Source organism: Pocillopora verrucosa, chromosome 14 (assembly GCF_036669915.1).
Source record: "Pocillopora verrucosa isolate sample1 chromosome 14, ASM3666991v2, whole genome shotgun sequence".
NCBI classification, from domain to species: Eukaryota; Metazoa; Cnidaria; class Anthozoa; order Scleractinia; family Pocilloporidae; genus Pocillopora; species Pocillopora verrucosa.
The window spans coordinates 14,758,796-14,772,670 of NC_089325.1; the positions used below are offsets into that span (position 1 = coordinate 14,758,796).

The 13,875-nt window shown below is 41.9% G+C and overlaps 1 protein-coding gene across 1 annotated transcript in view; it reads left to right on the plus strand.

Annotated features, from left to right (window-relative positions):
* LOC131777406 (bridge-like lipid transfer protein family member 1) overlaps positions 1–13,875 on the plus strand; it is a 47,882-nt gene that overhangs the window by 18,765 nt on the left and 15,242 nt on the right. The window contains exons 27-45 of the mRNA XM_059093705.2: positions 463–704; positions 962–1,186; positions 1,939–3,397; positions 3,643–4,072; positions 4,410–4,760; positions 4,925–5,229; positions 6,178–6,646; positions 6,869–7,195; positions 7,366–7,450; positions 7,625–7,837; positions 8,494–8,740; positions 9,471–9,560; positions 10,123–10,380; positions 11,083–11,220; positions 11,472–11,595; positions 12,094–12,164; positions 12,243–12,323; positions 12,761–12,857; positions 13,422–13,495. Coding sequence (XP_058949688.2) covers positions 463–704; positions 962–1,186; positions 1,939–3,397; positions 3,643–4,072; positions 4,410–4,760; positions 4,925–5,229; positions 6,178–6,646; positions 6,869–7,195; positions 7,366–7,450; positions 7,625–7,837; positions 8,494–8,740; positions 9,471–9,560; positions 10,123–10,380; positions 11,083–11,220; positions 11,472–11,595; positions 12,094–12,164; positions 12,243–12,323; positions 12,761–12,857; positions 13,422–13,495 — 5,286 coding nt within the window. The remainder of the gene's footprint in view (positions 1–462; positions 705–961; positions 1,187–1,938; positions 3,398–3,642; positions 4,073–4,409; positions 4,761–4,924; positions 5,230–6,177; positions 6,647–6,868; positions 7,196–7,365; positions 7,451–7,624; positions 7,838–8,493; positions 8,741–9,470; positions 9,561–10,122; positions 10,381–11,082; positions 11,221–11,471; positions 11,596–12,093; positions 12,165–12,242; positions 12,324–12,760; positions 12,858–13,421; positions 13,496–13,875) is intronic.

The window sequence follows — 13,875 nt, forward strand, 5'->3', positions numbered from 1 at the left end:
AAAACTTACAGCACAGCCAAACCGACAGCAGGCACATTGCACCAAAAGCTCCTCTTAGTAAAACTCGTTGAAACTTGATTGACAGAAAACAAAACAAACGTTCCACGCTTTCGACAGAATAGAGTCAAGCTTTTAGCATCTCAAGTGCCTTAATGTGCACTATGAATGCATTGATGTGACACCTCACTATCTTTTGAAATGGGAACTGCAAAATTGGCGAATAATTGTAAGTCTCAAACCGTATGACAAAAATTTATTCCCGTTTTAGTTGAATATGAGTAAAAACTCTCTTGACCTTTCAGAAATTAAAAAAAAAAAAAAATTATTTTTTATCGCTACAACTAAGCGCCTTGTCAGTTTATGCTGTAGAAACCGAGAGAAACTCTGGCTTTTATGGATGGTTAACCTTCCATTTTGTTTATTTTTTTGTATGTTGTTTTTATTTTTTGGTTGTTGTTGTAGGAGACAGAACCTCAAGAAGACTTTGTCATTCCCGGAGTTCCCCAGTTTACTTACCAAGACGGCGAGAAGATCGAGTTTCCTCTGCTCGTCAAGAAAACTCAGAAGAGGACAGATCATGACGATTGGGAGGAGGAAGAAGATTCATCTTCCAGTGCCGAATCTTTATTTTCCCCCAATGTCTCAGTGAAGGCAACGAGCTCTGCACAGGACACCCAAGGAGAGGCGAAAAACGATGATGCCAGGTTACTATGTTTAAATGTGTGGCAAGACGTAAAATTTTTCAGATTGAAATTTTGTTCGTCTTTCAAATCAATCCAGTCCTTTATTTGCAAATACAAGGTCACTTCAGGGAAGAGAATGAAATAAACGCTGTAATGAGCCTCGTTGGCTTCAGAGTAAACTAATAGTGTGGCTAAATTGTTCGTTACGTGACGCCTGCGTGCCTCAGGTTTACTCCTCTTAATTTTCTTTATATCCTATTGTGAATTTTCTTTTTTAGTTCTGGAGTATTAGACGTAAGTGAACGTGATTCCAATCTCAAAACTCGATGGAACTCAGCTATCAATCAACAGGACAGAACGTCGGCCAGTTCCAGCTCGGAATGCTCCCCAGATCACACTCTCAGGAAGACAAAAAAGTCACGCAACGAAGAAACTGTATTGTTACGCTTTGTTGGGGACATCAATATCCTCGTCACGCCATTGTTGTTGGAGGCTTTACAGAGGTACGCGATAATGGCAAATACCAAAGCAGTGGGTGCTTGGAAATTTAACCCTTTTATCCCTGAAAGTGACTAGCTTCTACTTTATCCATACAACATCACCCTTGAATCACACACAAGCGAGTGACTAGCATCTACTTTATCCATACAACATCACCCTTGAATCACACACAAGCGAGTGACTAGCATCTACTTTATCCATACAACATCACCCTTGAATCACACACAAGGTGACGAGTATAAAGGAAATAATCACTAGCTGAAGAAGCTTTTGACTGTTAACCCTTTAACTCCCGTGAGTGACCAAGACAGAATTTCTCCCTACAATATCAATACAATATCAACCAGATAAGTGATGAGAATAAAGAAAAATATCGATTTGGGATAATTAGTTGATCTAATACTAAATTCTCTGAACTAAAATAATGAGAAATGTATAAATGACAGTAAGGAGAATGACAAATTTGAACTGGGAGTTTAAGGGTTAATCAAGTTCCCCTAGTCAGCACCATAGGAAATTTAGAGAACACTGTAGAGAATATCCTTACTGACGTTGGGGTGTAATGTCAAGGGAAGCCTGAGGAAATGTTGGAGTGTTACCTTGCTATCCAAGAGAAGAAGCGATTGTCCTAATTGATTGATCCAGAATTCGGGATGACTTAAGAAAGTTCGCTCTTTATCGAAAGTCAAATGAATCGTATAGAATGCGTGGTTGATCTCTAGTTTTGAAGCTTGTGTTATGTTTTATTTCATAGGTACGTGTCCTCGATTTCTCGACAGGACAATATTTTGCATCCGGCCCTTGTTGTAGATCTGGTGCATGACAAATGTGTGGATGCCACTGAAAGCCTGTACGACAGGCGTGAGGTAGAAGCACCCTTAGGTACGCCAACCGTAGCTCCGGTTATCGAGGAACCCAAACAAAAACAGATGGTTGTTTCGTTTTCAACTTCAAAGATCAACTTTTGTTTTCTACAAGTTGCATCTGTTGAGCACAGTGAAATTCCAGGCTCTCCGGAATGCTTCGTAGAAGAAGAAAAGTCGCCGTCGGTGTCTTTATTGGCGGGAACCGTTAGTGGCATCACGGCGGAACTTCTGTCGGTTAGGCGGAAGCCTGCAGCGGAGGAGACCGAGGTGCCGAGGAGAGATTCCAATGTGTCATACACGATTGCCCCTTCGAGCGCCAAACAAACTGCTAAAACTGTTGATCTGCAATCCTTGTCCAAAGAAGAATCTATGTTACCTTATAAGAAGGTACCGCGTCATCGGAACACCATGACAACCGGTCATGCCTCCTGTGCGCAAATTCACTTTCAATTGCGGAAGTTGTGTGACAAAGAGGACATTGAGAATTGCGTGACAACTGCCATAGCTGAAGAGTCGGCACGATGCAAGTTCCAAGTAAACAACAGCAGTTATATAAGCTTCTCAGACCTCTTTGAAACGCATAGTGTCGAGCGCGGAAAAACACTTAGTTTATTAATGCTGGAATGCGGCCTTGATAACGTTTCATTCAAAGCCGGAAGTGAGTGTGCGAGCGGAAGTGAAGTGTTGCCGAAAATAAGGGAGAAAAGGCGAGCCGCTGGCCATCAAAGTAAGGTGAACAGGCTCCCGTTTGGAGAAAAGAGCAAGGGAGGAAATATAGAAGCTCACGGGTTTAACAATCCTATGTTTGATACAGAGTTAGGTGTGGCTGGAATGCGCTCATCCCTCGCTGAACAGGAACAAGGATCAGATACGAGTTTGAGTCGAGCTAGTTCTTTGCCGTCGAGTCGTGGATCCGTCAGCAGCCGTAGCAGTGGAAATGATTCTGACAAAGAAAGCGATGCTGATGACGATGTTACCAGGCCTCTACTTCGTCCAGGAGATCGCGTCGCGGTAAAAGGAAAAGAAAATTCAGACTTGATTAAACAGGGGGAGATCGAACCGAAAGACGCAGATCTCGCGCGGCGAACGGATGTAGCCATGAATTTCACCAACATCTGGTTCAATCTGTCGTCGCCCTCTTCTTTGAAAACTGTTCCCTCAAACTATCACTTATACAATAGTCTCGTCACGACTGCAGTGCCTTTCGTGACAGCCTGGATCCCGTCTGTCACACAACTGAAGTCAACTCTCAATAAATTGGAAGAGAATCAACAACGATTTCTAAAGAGCTTGTTTGCTTGTCTGCTGGCTCAGGCGCTACCTGAGTATGGACGGATTCCCAAAGCGGTGAGTCTTAAAATGCTGTTTTCCAAACTGCAACTTAGCTCCCTAAAATTTCTTGAAAGTAGAATCACACAAGCATAAAATTTACGTAATTGAACTTATTAAAATTTTACGAAGCTAGAGTTACGTTTGTCTAAAGGTTACATAACAAGGCTCTTGAAAATGTGTAATTTACATGACTTAGCTCTATATATTGTGACAAAATCAGAGTCACGGAAGCCTAAAGGTTACTTTGATTTTGTTTTTAGCACACTGTAACCCGTGGTTCGACGGAGAAATCCAAATTTTTACAAGAGGACCACTCCAGCCAACTTATTTATATACTCCGAAGGCAGCTAACAGGCTCCAAACTCAACAAAATAAAACACTCGCTAGCTGTGAAAGCAAATATCCCAGAAAACGAAAACCTTGCTAAAGGAATCTTCGCCCTGGCAAGACAATGGAAGTGTTTTCTGGCGGGAACTGAGGCAGGTGAAGTCGCGTTCTACGGGTCCAGTTCACTGAAGCGTCGGGTAGTCGGACGTGGAGTACTGACTCAAAGAGACAGGGCTATTTTACTGAGGGAGGAGAGGGTGAGTAGGCAAGAAGACACGCCATTGGATTTGAACATTCCACAAGTAACAGAGACAGCAAAGGAGAGTCCGTTGTTAACTAAAGCAGACCAATCAAAATATGATGGTATGTTTTGATTCAAATTTTTGTTACACTTTACATTTATAGGGGACAGTTACATCAGCTATTGTTGTACTTAAATGTGCCATGTGTATTTTATCAAGTGTGACCAAATTCCTTTACGGGAAAGATGAACTCTCTAAAACGTGCCTCGTTCCCAACCTATGGCTTCGGTACCTGGTTGGTAATAGCGCCCATCAAGTATCTGAGAGGCCTGGGTTCGAATCCCGTCGCAGCCTGATTTTGTGCAGGCTTCGTTTTAGTAATTGCTAAAATTGCAGTCCATATGCGAGGATTGTTTCTTTGGTTGATGGTTCTGTATCCAACTGTATTGGTTTTTTAGAGGGATCTCTAAAAGACACACCAGAGAAAATACCAAAAGACTCTTTAGCATTGGAGCTTGAACCATTAGTTCCTGCCAAAACGTCCCCGAGGCCAGTCCACTTGGACGTACCCAGACCGAGGATAGAGGCGTCTCAGGAGTCTGAGACGGACTCGGATTCATCCCCACCAACCACTATGAGGAAGCCACTTAAAGCCACAACATTTGCGGAAGGTAGAAAGCTCGGACACAACAAGAAGTTGAGTTTATACAGTTGGCTATCATCGCCGCCCACTACCTCCCCTCCCACATCACAAACAAAGGCTAACGTCGAGGCAGGAGTGGAAACGAATACAGGAGAACAGATAAAAGGTAGAAGAAATCTTTGTTGTAGACCACAGTAAATGTTCACAGCAGCGCTCTGGGCGCCCCTTTAGACTACTGAGACGTGGAAGGTTGCTCATTTGGTTGTACTCGGTTTTACTGTAGATGGTGTGAATGAATGAGTTTCTCTTTTTTTTCCCTTGCTTATTTAGACTTAATTTCCAAACCCTCCTCTCCTGAGGAACCCGGCCTGTTTAGCGACATGGTCAGCGTACCGACCAGCGGTAAACAGATCAAAGACGAACGCGAGACTTTTAGGAACTTTCTGCAGGCCATAAATCTGATTCCAAGGGTTGCTGAACAACAAGATACGGCCAGCACGTTCTCTGTGAGCACTAAACTGAGGTACCTACACGTGCATTTAGTGGATGGAGGCTTTGATAACCTGGCTAAGAAAGGAAAGGGAAAAGGAAAGAACCGAGTGGAGACTGAGGATAGGAATAAGAGACGCCGCCAGGTAGGTGGCGGCAAGAATGCAATTTTGTCGTCTGCTTTTGAGCTCTTTGATTTTGAATTTTCCTTTGTCCCACGCTCTTGCCAAGACGAAAAAACATATTTCTTTACTATATTTCTTTACTAAGTTTATAGTCTCTGTGGCTCAGCATCGGAGCGCGGAATCCGAAGGTCTGGGGTTCGATTCCTCAAAGGGGCTCTCATTTTTTTTTCTTTGTCTCACGCTCGTGACAAGACGAAAAAACATCTTTCTCAACATGAAATTAGATAAAATCTCTACTGGTATTTTTTTTTTGCTAATGTATATGGTGAACAACGTACTTGTAAATACAGATACAACTTTACACCAAAAAATTTGCTTCTGAGCTTAGTTTTTATTGCAAAGAACTTGCTGCTTGTATTAGTTCACCAGTTCACAGCTGGAGTAGTGGACTGCGGAAGGTCGGGGGCTAAATTCTTCGTATGGGGCAATACAGGAGATGAGCGAAGGACATGCTCGGAGGCATCGATTTGGGTCTCCATTGAAATTGAAATTTGAAAGGAAAACTTAAAAAACAATCGCTGTCTCTCAAAATAAGCGAGTGAAAATAAAACGTTCATAGAAAAGTGTCAAAGGAAACAAAATTAGAGAATTTTTAAACACAAAGCTTATTCAGGTACGGGTATCTTGTTAATTTACCACTCTCTTATGAGCGTCACCAAACGCTGGACTTACTGGCTTTTGCTGGTAACATTTGTGAAACAACTTAGTTCTGAATGCCTGAAAGCACGCTACCTAGTCATTACAATGTTCGCACGTGCGTGGACTCCTTACCATTGTGTTGTATGGGACAATTTCCATGTCGTGGCCGCGAAAAAATGAGTAGCATCTTTCTTTATTTGCCGACTAAGCCTGATCGTATAGTTCTTCGTTATATCTATTGAATTCTTCATGCCTATATCTTTATTGCAGGAGAGAGACCCAGTATTCATCGCCAGAGACTTCGTTTTTAGGTTTCTTTGTGATGAAACTCCTCGAGATATTCTTCCCAATTGGACTCCAGTTAACAGTTTTTACTCAATGAAGGAGAACAACAAATTGACGCAGGTCAACTTTACCGTGGGATGTGGCAACATCACGCAACGTGTCAATCTCTCTTTCCTCCGTCTGGTTTTACAAGTTGTGGATATGCTCGAGTTACTGTCAAATTTTGTCTCCAAAAACAATGAATGCGAAATACCGCTGACATCTGGAGACCAAAGTTTGATGTCCCCTGAAGACCACACTGACGGGGGTCTGCCGTTGAGGTCAAAAGTGCCCCATGCAGCTGCAAGGTGTTGGAGAATAATGTACCAGGTTGTTGACCTTTATTCGTCGCTACCGCGTGAGGCCAAAACTAAGGGCTTTTTGAAGCGAAGTACCCTCGGGAGAGTATTAGGAGGTGATACATGAATCTAATATTTTAACTTGATCTTCTTTTGAGTTTACACTGTCCTTTCCATCCCTTTGCCGTTCTTACCGTCTCTCTTACGTGATCGCCACACAGAATGCATAAGACTCCGTTGATCCATTGCAGGACGCTTGTCACATGTGAGACCATTACATGGTTCAGCTCTCTGCATAATAACAGTAATTCAACATATTTCTTTATGCCCCTTGCTAGCTGACAAAATGTCGCCAGATAAGCCACGTGATGTCAAGATCGACATCGAAGACGGTGCGATAGAAGATGGTAAAAGGCGCCGCGCCCGCAGCTCAGGGAGTCCTGAGAAAAGACGTTCAGCGGCCAGCCGCAGCACCACTGAAGCAACTACCATAACGGATCAGGAGGATGCGCAAAGTGTGATACCGCTGTCCACAATGTTTGGTGTAGTGACCTTACCACGGGTTAAACTGCTGGCCAGTATTGGCGGGCTCATACTGGAGACAGAGCTCAGAGAAATAAGTGTGTCGTTTTGTAAGAAAGAGAAGATGGAAAAAAGATGTGAAGGTCAGCAATTCTTTAAGTGTTTTTTTGTCTCTTGAACTTGGAAACTGTTTTATATAAATTCCTGGAAATACTATTTATACAAATAGTTGTATTTATAGTTAAACTTTAAATACTTTCTCACCCACATTCGCATAAATTCCTCCAACGTGTAATACTTCATTTTGCGACAGTTTCAGACCATGCCGCGTCCTCCGTGACGGCTCATGTAGGAAAAACAAGAATGGATCTGAAAGAGACGTCGAAATATGCCACAGGGTACGTAAGGAGTGTCAGTTTAACAATGACTAGCATCTAATTTCATCTAACAATATCGCGTTATAAAGTTCTTTGCTACACGGTAGAGGTTTAGCACGCCGCCTATTTGGCCAGAGAGGCCCCCATTGATATCTGTGGACTTTATTTATATCGTCGTTTTTCCAACCTTCTTAGGACCGTGGTGAGCTGCAATTTGTCTCGCTCTCATGCTCTCTACTCTTCCGTCACACAATCAAGCGAGGAGAAAGGTAATGCACTGGTAACGTTGGGAGTTGTTGACATCGACATCCCTCAGCACCCCGTTGCGTTACACTCAATGATGACGCGAAGTTCACGCACTATATCGCGACACATCTCAGAGATTCAAAGTCAGAGATCTGTCATAAGGTAAACTGATTCACTAGTTGAGGCCCCTATTGGTGAGGACAGTTTTTTTTTCCTTATGATTAATTTCAGGAAGTTTGAAAATGCATTAATACATATATAAAACCTGAAGGCTATTCAAGTGGAAAAGTTGATTTAGGGATGAAATAAATAATTCAAGATGCATTTGTAAAATACATGATATACAACACGTGATTGGTCAGGAAACTATCGTGTACTGCTCTTATATACCCATAGCTGTTTAATTGATGCGGTATACTGCACTTTCTAGTGGTTCATTAGCGTAATAACCCATTCGGAATTAGGAGGAACACGAGAAAATATGGTTTCTTTAACTGAGTTGATAATATTTCTTTGTCAACTCAGTTGATGAAACAAAATGGTATTGAAATAACCCCCCTTCCCCCTCTCCCTCCCTCCCACAGACGCTGCGCCACAGTTTCTTCGGAAACGTCCCCCCCTTAAGTGCACATTGATTGCTGATTACGAGACGAGGAGGAGTTATCTAGAAAGTTTTGTGTCATTCTTCATGCATTCTGCGCTGGTTATTTCATCTATAAACTGGTAGAAAATGCGGCTACTATTGTTCAAAGAACTGAAGACATTTTGTCTCCTGTTTGTATGAAGTTATTAATCGTTTTCCTGATTGTGTTTCATAGATCAATGGCGAGTCTGGAGACTCGATCCCAGTCCCGCCTTGCTAACTCCAGGCTTTCTGGTGCGCCATCTGATTTCTCTAAGTTCGCTCAGCTTGTGTCTCCGTCATCTGTTAAGCCGTTTGCTCCATGGGATCGTGTAGACGGACCCTCCCCACTCCCCACAGTGGCTAGAATCTCTTTCACTTGCGTGTTGAAGGGTTTTTGCCTCGGAGCCTCGCTGCTGCCTTCTCTTCGAGCTGAGTACAAGGTCAGGCGGGGTCTTACGTGTCTCCAGAATTGAAAATTAGAGAAAGTCAACCGAGAATGAACTGTATTATTTCCCAGAAACAATTACCACTAGAACAATCATTCAAACATTCACTAATTTTGTGGAAATTTTTTTGTTGGAAAAGTTGGAACTTTTAAGACCTTGTAGATCGTAACCTGTCAGAGCACTTTTCGAATTGATGTCGTAAAATTGAAACAAAGTCACAGCAGCCACTCAGAGGGAAGGTAAATCTCTCAAGGAGTCACTGAGAACCTAAAACAAGCGGACTGCCTTGAGCGCGAGAAACTCTTTTGGCAACTCTCGGCCGGTTTCAGTTATGCATGTGAATGGTTAAAAGAGTGGCGCGACTTTTCTTTTAGTCCAATCGCAAGTCGAGTTGACACAAAATCGACGCATGCTCGGATTAATATCGGCATTCGATTGAGAAGTGGTCTGTTAAAGTAATTTTGGGAAGAATTGTCAACGTGCCAGGGGAGAAATCGTTTTGACATATCGTGGAGACACGGAGAACAATGCTGAAAACATTGGTCCTTGCGAATGAAATTTTTTGTGGGACAGGTCACAAAAAGTACAAACCGACTTAAATTTTTGCGATGATCGCAGCTGTTAAAATCATAGCCCGCACACTGAGGGGTCAATTTTGTTTCCTCGTGTATTTTAGTTTACAAGTTATGGGTTGTATATAGGTTTTTACCTTTTTTCTCCGTAGATTGGAAGAGTGACAGGATCAGGTCGCACAGGAAAAAACAGCACTTTCAAGTTGGCCATGCCGGCTCACAATCTGAGTTTTACTTCTAAGGTAAAGCGTTTGTGAAAAATTACAAGTAAGTAAAGCATTTTATGTGCTGCGTCGGCTGGCTTTGAAACACTTGTCAGCTGAAGAAGCCACCTTTTATCTCACTAAGTTATTCTCGCAACTCTGGATCTTTTGACAATGCAGTCAAGAGTCGAGCATGCGCAAGAAGATCAATTTCAGCTGGCCGCACACCAATTTCCCGCTCAAAATATCTGGGAAAAATATAGGAAGAAACCGCTGTGCCGCGAAATAAGCGAAAGATCAAAACGTTCGTAGAAGTCTGTTAAATAAAACAAAATAGGGAAAAAGAAAAACTCGAGACTTTTCGAACACAAAGCTTATTTAATCACTGGTAACCATGTTTATTTACCTTTCTGTTTTGAGCTTTGCCAAAAAAAATTGCACGCTTTTGGAACTGTGTTCTCTCCCAAATAGCCTTTGCTAGGCTCTTGGTCAGCGGAGACAAGCTGAAAAACAGAAAAATTAAGGTGGCGAGATTGCCGCTGCCGTTTTACCTATATCTCAAATCTAACCTTTTTGTGTTACTCGACTGTTTTCTGTAAAGGTTCAGTCCTTGGATAATACAATCCCGCCAGCTACAGTTGTGGAACTACCCCCAGTCCACGTGGAAGGTGAACTAATTTCCAAGCCTCCTCGGCCCGTTCGAGCCAAGGAAGGTCCTTCGGAGACTGGGGAGAGTTTTCTTCGTCGTTCCACGTCTAAAAACTATCTGCACGTATCTGCAGAAATCGGTGCCTTCCAGCACAGCCTCACCACAGATCTGTTGAATCATCTTGTGTTTGTGCAGAAGAGCTTCATGAAGGTAACTGTGTTTTAATCATGTTTGATTTTCAAATGATATTGTTTGTAGTCCATGATTAACACTAGTTTACTTACACACACTGCCAGACACACACAACTCGCACAAAACCTACTGTTAATCAAGGCACGTAACTTATTTGCACATCTATCATCTATCCATTCGCTCGGAAAGAAGGGTGAAAGCTCGAAACGTCAGCTCTGAAGCTCTCAACGGTGACCAATTAACATCATCAACTCATTTGATGGTGCCAAATTTTCCTGTTATACTCCCCCACAGACGCAGCACCACAGTCTCTTAAAATCTAACCGCCTCATTCATCTAAATATAACTTGCATCATAACTGCTGTAACAATTCCAATTATTTTTTAAATATACAATACCAACATCGCTCACAAAAATGAAAGAAAAATAATGATAACTGAAATAATTTCAACCATAGTGATGATAATGACAAAAAAAAATTGTAAGCTATCATTTAGATACGTTTTAGTCTAGTAAACACTACGTAATTGCATAGCTACATTAAGCATTTGGAAACTCTTTTATTATGAATCTTAAATATACTGCCTACTTTTTTCTTTTTTTTGTTTTTCTCCCTTTGTGTACCATTTTTGGATGTTCCTTGATTGCCTTATGTCAGCGTTTCTTTGGAGACAGTATCGTAACCACAGTGTTGTGTCTTGATTTTGGTTTGTTTCTTAGGAAGTGAATGATGTTCTTCAGCGAGTGTCGGGTGAGAGCCAACCTGTCCCTTTGTGGAGGACCGCTTCTACTGAAGATGTGGACACCGCAAAGGAGAAAGAAATTCCCTTGCTGTATTCATTCCGTCTTAACCTTAAGGTAATCGCGGCATGTACAAGATGTAAGATTGCTCTATTTAACTCATGGTAGTGTCGAATTTCTCTCATAATGACGTCTCTTGGGTCCCCTTCTGTTGCATTTTTGACAATTTCACCAAATTTTCTAAGCTTTTCACCGTGCCATTATTGGATAGACTTTTCCCACAGCAATCAACAGTTATCTGTGATATGCTTCTTTGGCACACGAGACACACTTCTGGAGGCTTTTTTCATCATGTTTTCCTCTGTCAGGGAATCCAAGTGACAGCAACAACTCCTTCGTCTACCGCGGTGAGACTCGATACTGGTGTAGTGTCATTAGAGGTGTCCAACTCAGCGCCATCGTCTGGCCTCCTTCCTGGTCAGCTGAGGAGGAGTAAGTATTCAGTAAATTTATTATATATGAATAAATTTATATACACTTGAAATATATTTATTCACAAGAGGGAGGTTTCTGAAGAGACTGTGGTGCTGCTTCGGTGTATAATGAGATGATTTGCTTTTACCATGATTTTGATTTATAATGTAAATTGGCCGCCCGGCGAAAAGTTTCTAAAGAGCGAATGATAAAGGGCTGACGTTTGAAACGTCAGCTTTAGAAAGTCTTTACGATTATTTTTATGGGTTAGTCACAACGCGGTTAACTGATCAGCTAATTAAGCAGATGTCGGAACGAGACGTGTGCTTGGTTCTGAGTGCGGGAAAACTTACTGCTGCGCGAAATCAGACGTGGAAAACAGTTATGGAAAGGGCGGGAAAACAAACCCTAGCCTACTGCCAAAGCTACGTGCTAAGCGCGGGAAACGAGTACCCTGCATTTAGCACGGAAATTTATTGAATTATTGATCCTGTGCTTCTGTGGTGTTTTTTGTAGGTAGCAGCTATGTGAAACTGTTTGGAAAAGCGCAAGTGGACGTTAATCTCTCTTTGGGACAATTTAACAAGGTAACAATTAAAAAAGATAATTTTGATAACTCAGAAGCATCCGAGTGGTAAGCTGTAGTCCTTTTTCTCCATCGACAGAGCCGCATCATAGACAACGAACTCGAATACCAGCAGTTGGCTTACTTCAAAACCAGGATTGGAGTCAGCAATTCATTTCAGGTACAGGACTCTTCGCTCAAATTTATTCCAAGTCGCGGTCTGGCGACTTAAAACCATAACATAGTTGTCAGAAATAACATGTTATTCGTAGGAACTCGCAATATAATACATCGAACTATACGCTGACCACAGCCCCACAACTGAACATGGTTCAGCTTATTACGTTACTAACGCTGCAGATTTAGGCGCCAGAGTTGTTTTCTATTACGCGTCATGGCGACTAGAAAAGGTCGGAGCCTCGAGAGTTGGCTAGTAGCCTCATCTGTAGATGAAAAATCAGCAAGTGCAACCTTCAGTTTGAACGACAATTAACAAGAATATACATTGGATCACTTTTTGTGGAATGATTGCAAGAGTAGCTTTTGAAAGTCCTATCTTGGTTACTTGGAAAAATGATGAGCCGTATCCATTTTTCATTTTTTTTTTTTTGCTCACAGGACAGCAGATCGTTAGCTGGCACAGAAGATAAAGAGACATTCCTGGTGACGTTGACTAAACCGTGTTTGTACGTACAGCAAGTGGCATTCGACAAAGGTGAAAACATTAAAATGATATAAGTAACCTTTACTCAGAGGTAATATTGATCGGGGAATGCCACAGAAACAATCATTACTGAACAAGAAGCAGGGGTAAACTGATTGCAGGTTTTTTTGCGTGTGTAATTTAGTGGAGAACAGAACAATGAGATGCGATCGTTATTTCCACAGGGTATCTTAAAACATTTTTCTTTTTGTCTCGCATTTTTGCCATATTTTCACTTTTTTTTAACGTGAAAGGGGTCTGTAGTTTAGTTTCAAGGTGGTCAAGGGTTGAAACTGAAGAAATGGTACACAGGAGAGATACACTTTATATGGAATAGTATATATCTTAGTGCGCTTGTGTTTCACTGTATTCGGGCTGCAGTTTATAAAACATCTTATGTTCTTTGTTTTAGGGTTTTTTCGGTTTTGTTCTGTTCTTTTTTTACACAATAAGTAGCCAATAGTCTGTGGTACATAGCACACATAACAGTAGGTAGTGCATAATGTGTAGAACGCAAGAGATATTTTTGTATACACGTAATAAATACATCGAACGTTTGAATCTCTTTTTTTTCAGCGGTTCTTGTTTATTTGAATTATAAGAACGCTTACGAACACTGGAACGAGCAACGCCTTGCGCTGAACAAAGAGGTTGGTATAAACTTTGATTTATTCGAGACATGTTCGATTGCATGTTTGTGCTGTAATTAGAAGCCTACATAATCGTATGATAGTATTCTGTTCACGAGGCTAATTAATCTTTTGATGTGTTCAGAGTAATGCCGACAGCGTTTTCCCGCCTTAATTAGCCGCAACTGTCAGCGGCTTCTTCTGTTTTTCGCGCCACAGCTTTGTTTCTGTCCTCGTACACTCAAGTGCAGTCACTTCAGTTTTCTACGTGGCGCTCATGCGGTGTTCACGTGGCGCTCACTTAGCGTTCAGGCGTTGCTTACGCGGTGTTCGAATTCTTTCCTGCACGTGCTTCCTCCTCCTCAGCTCTTGGTAAATTCCCGCCAAAATGTAACCATGTC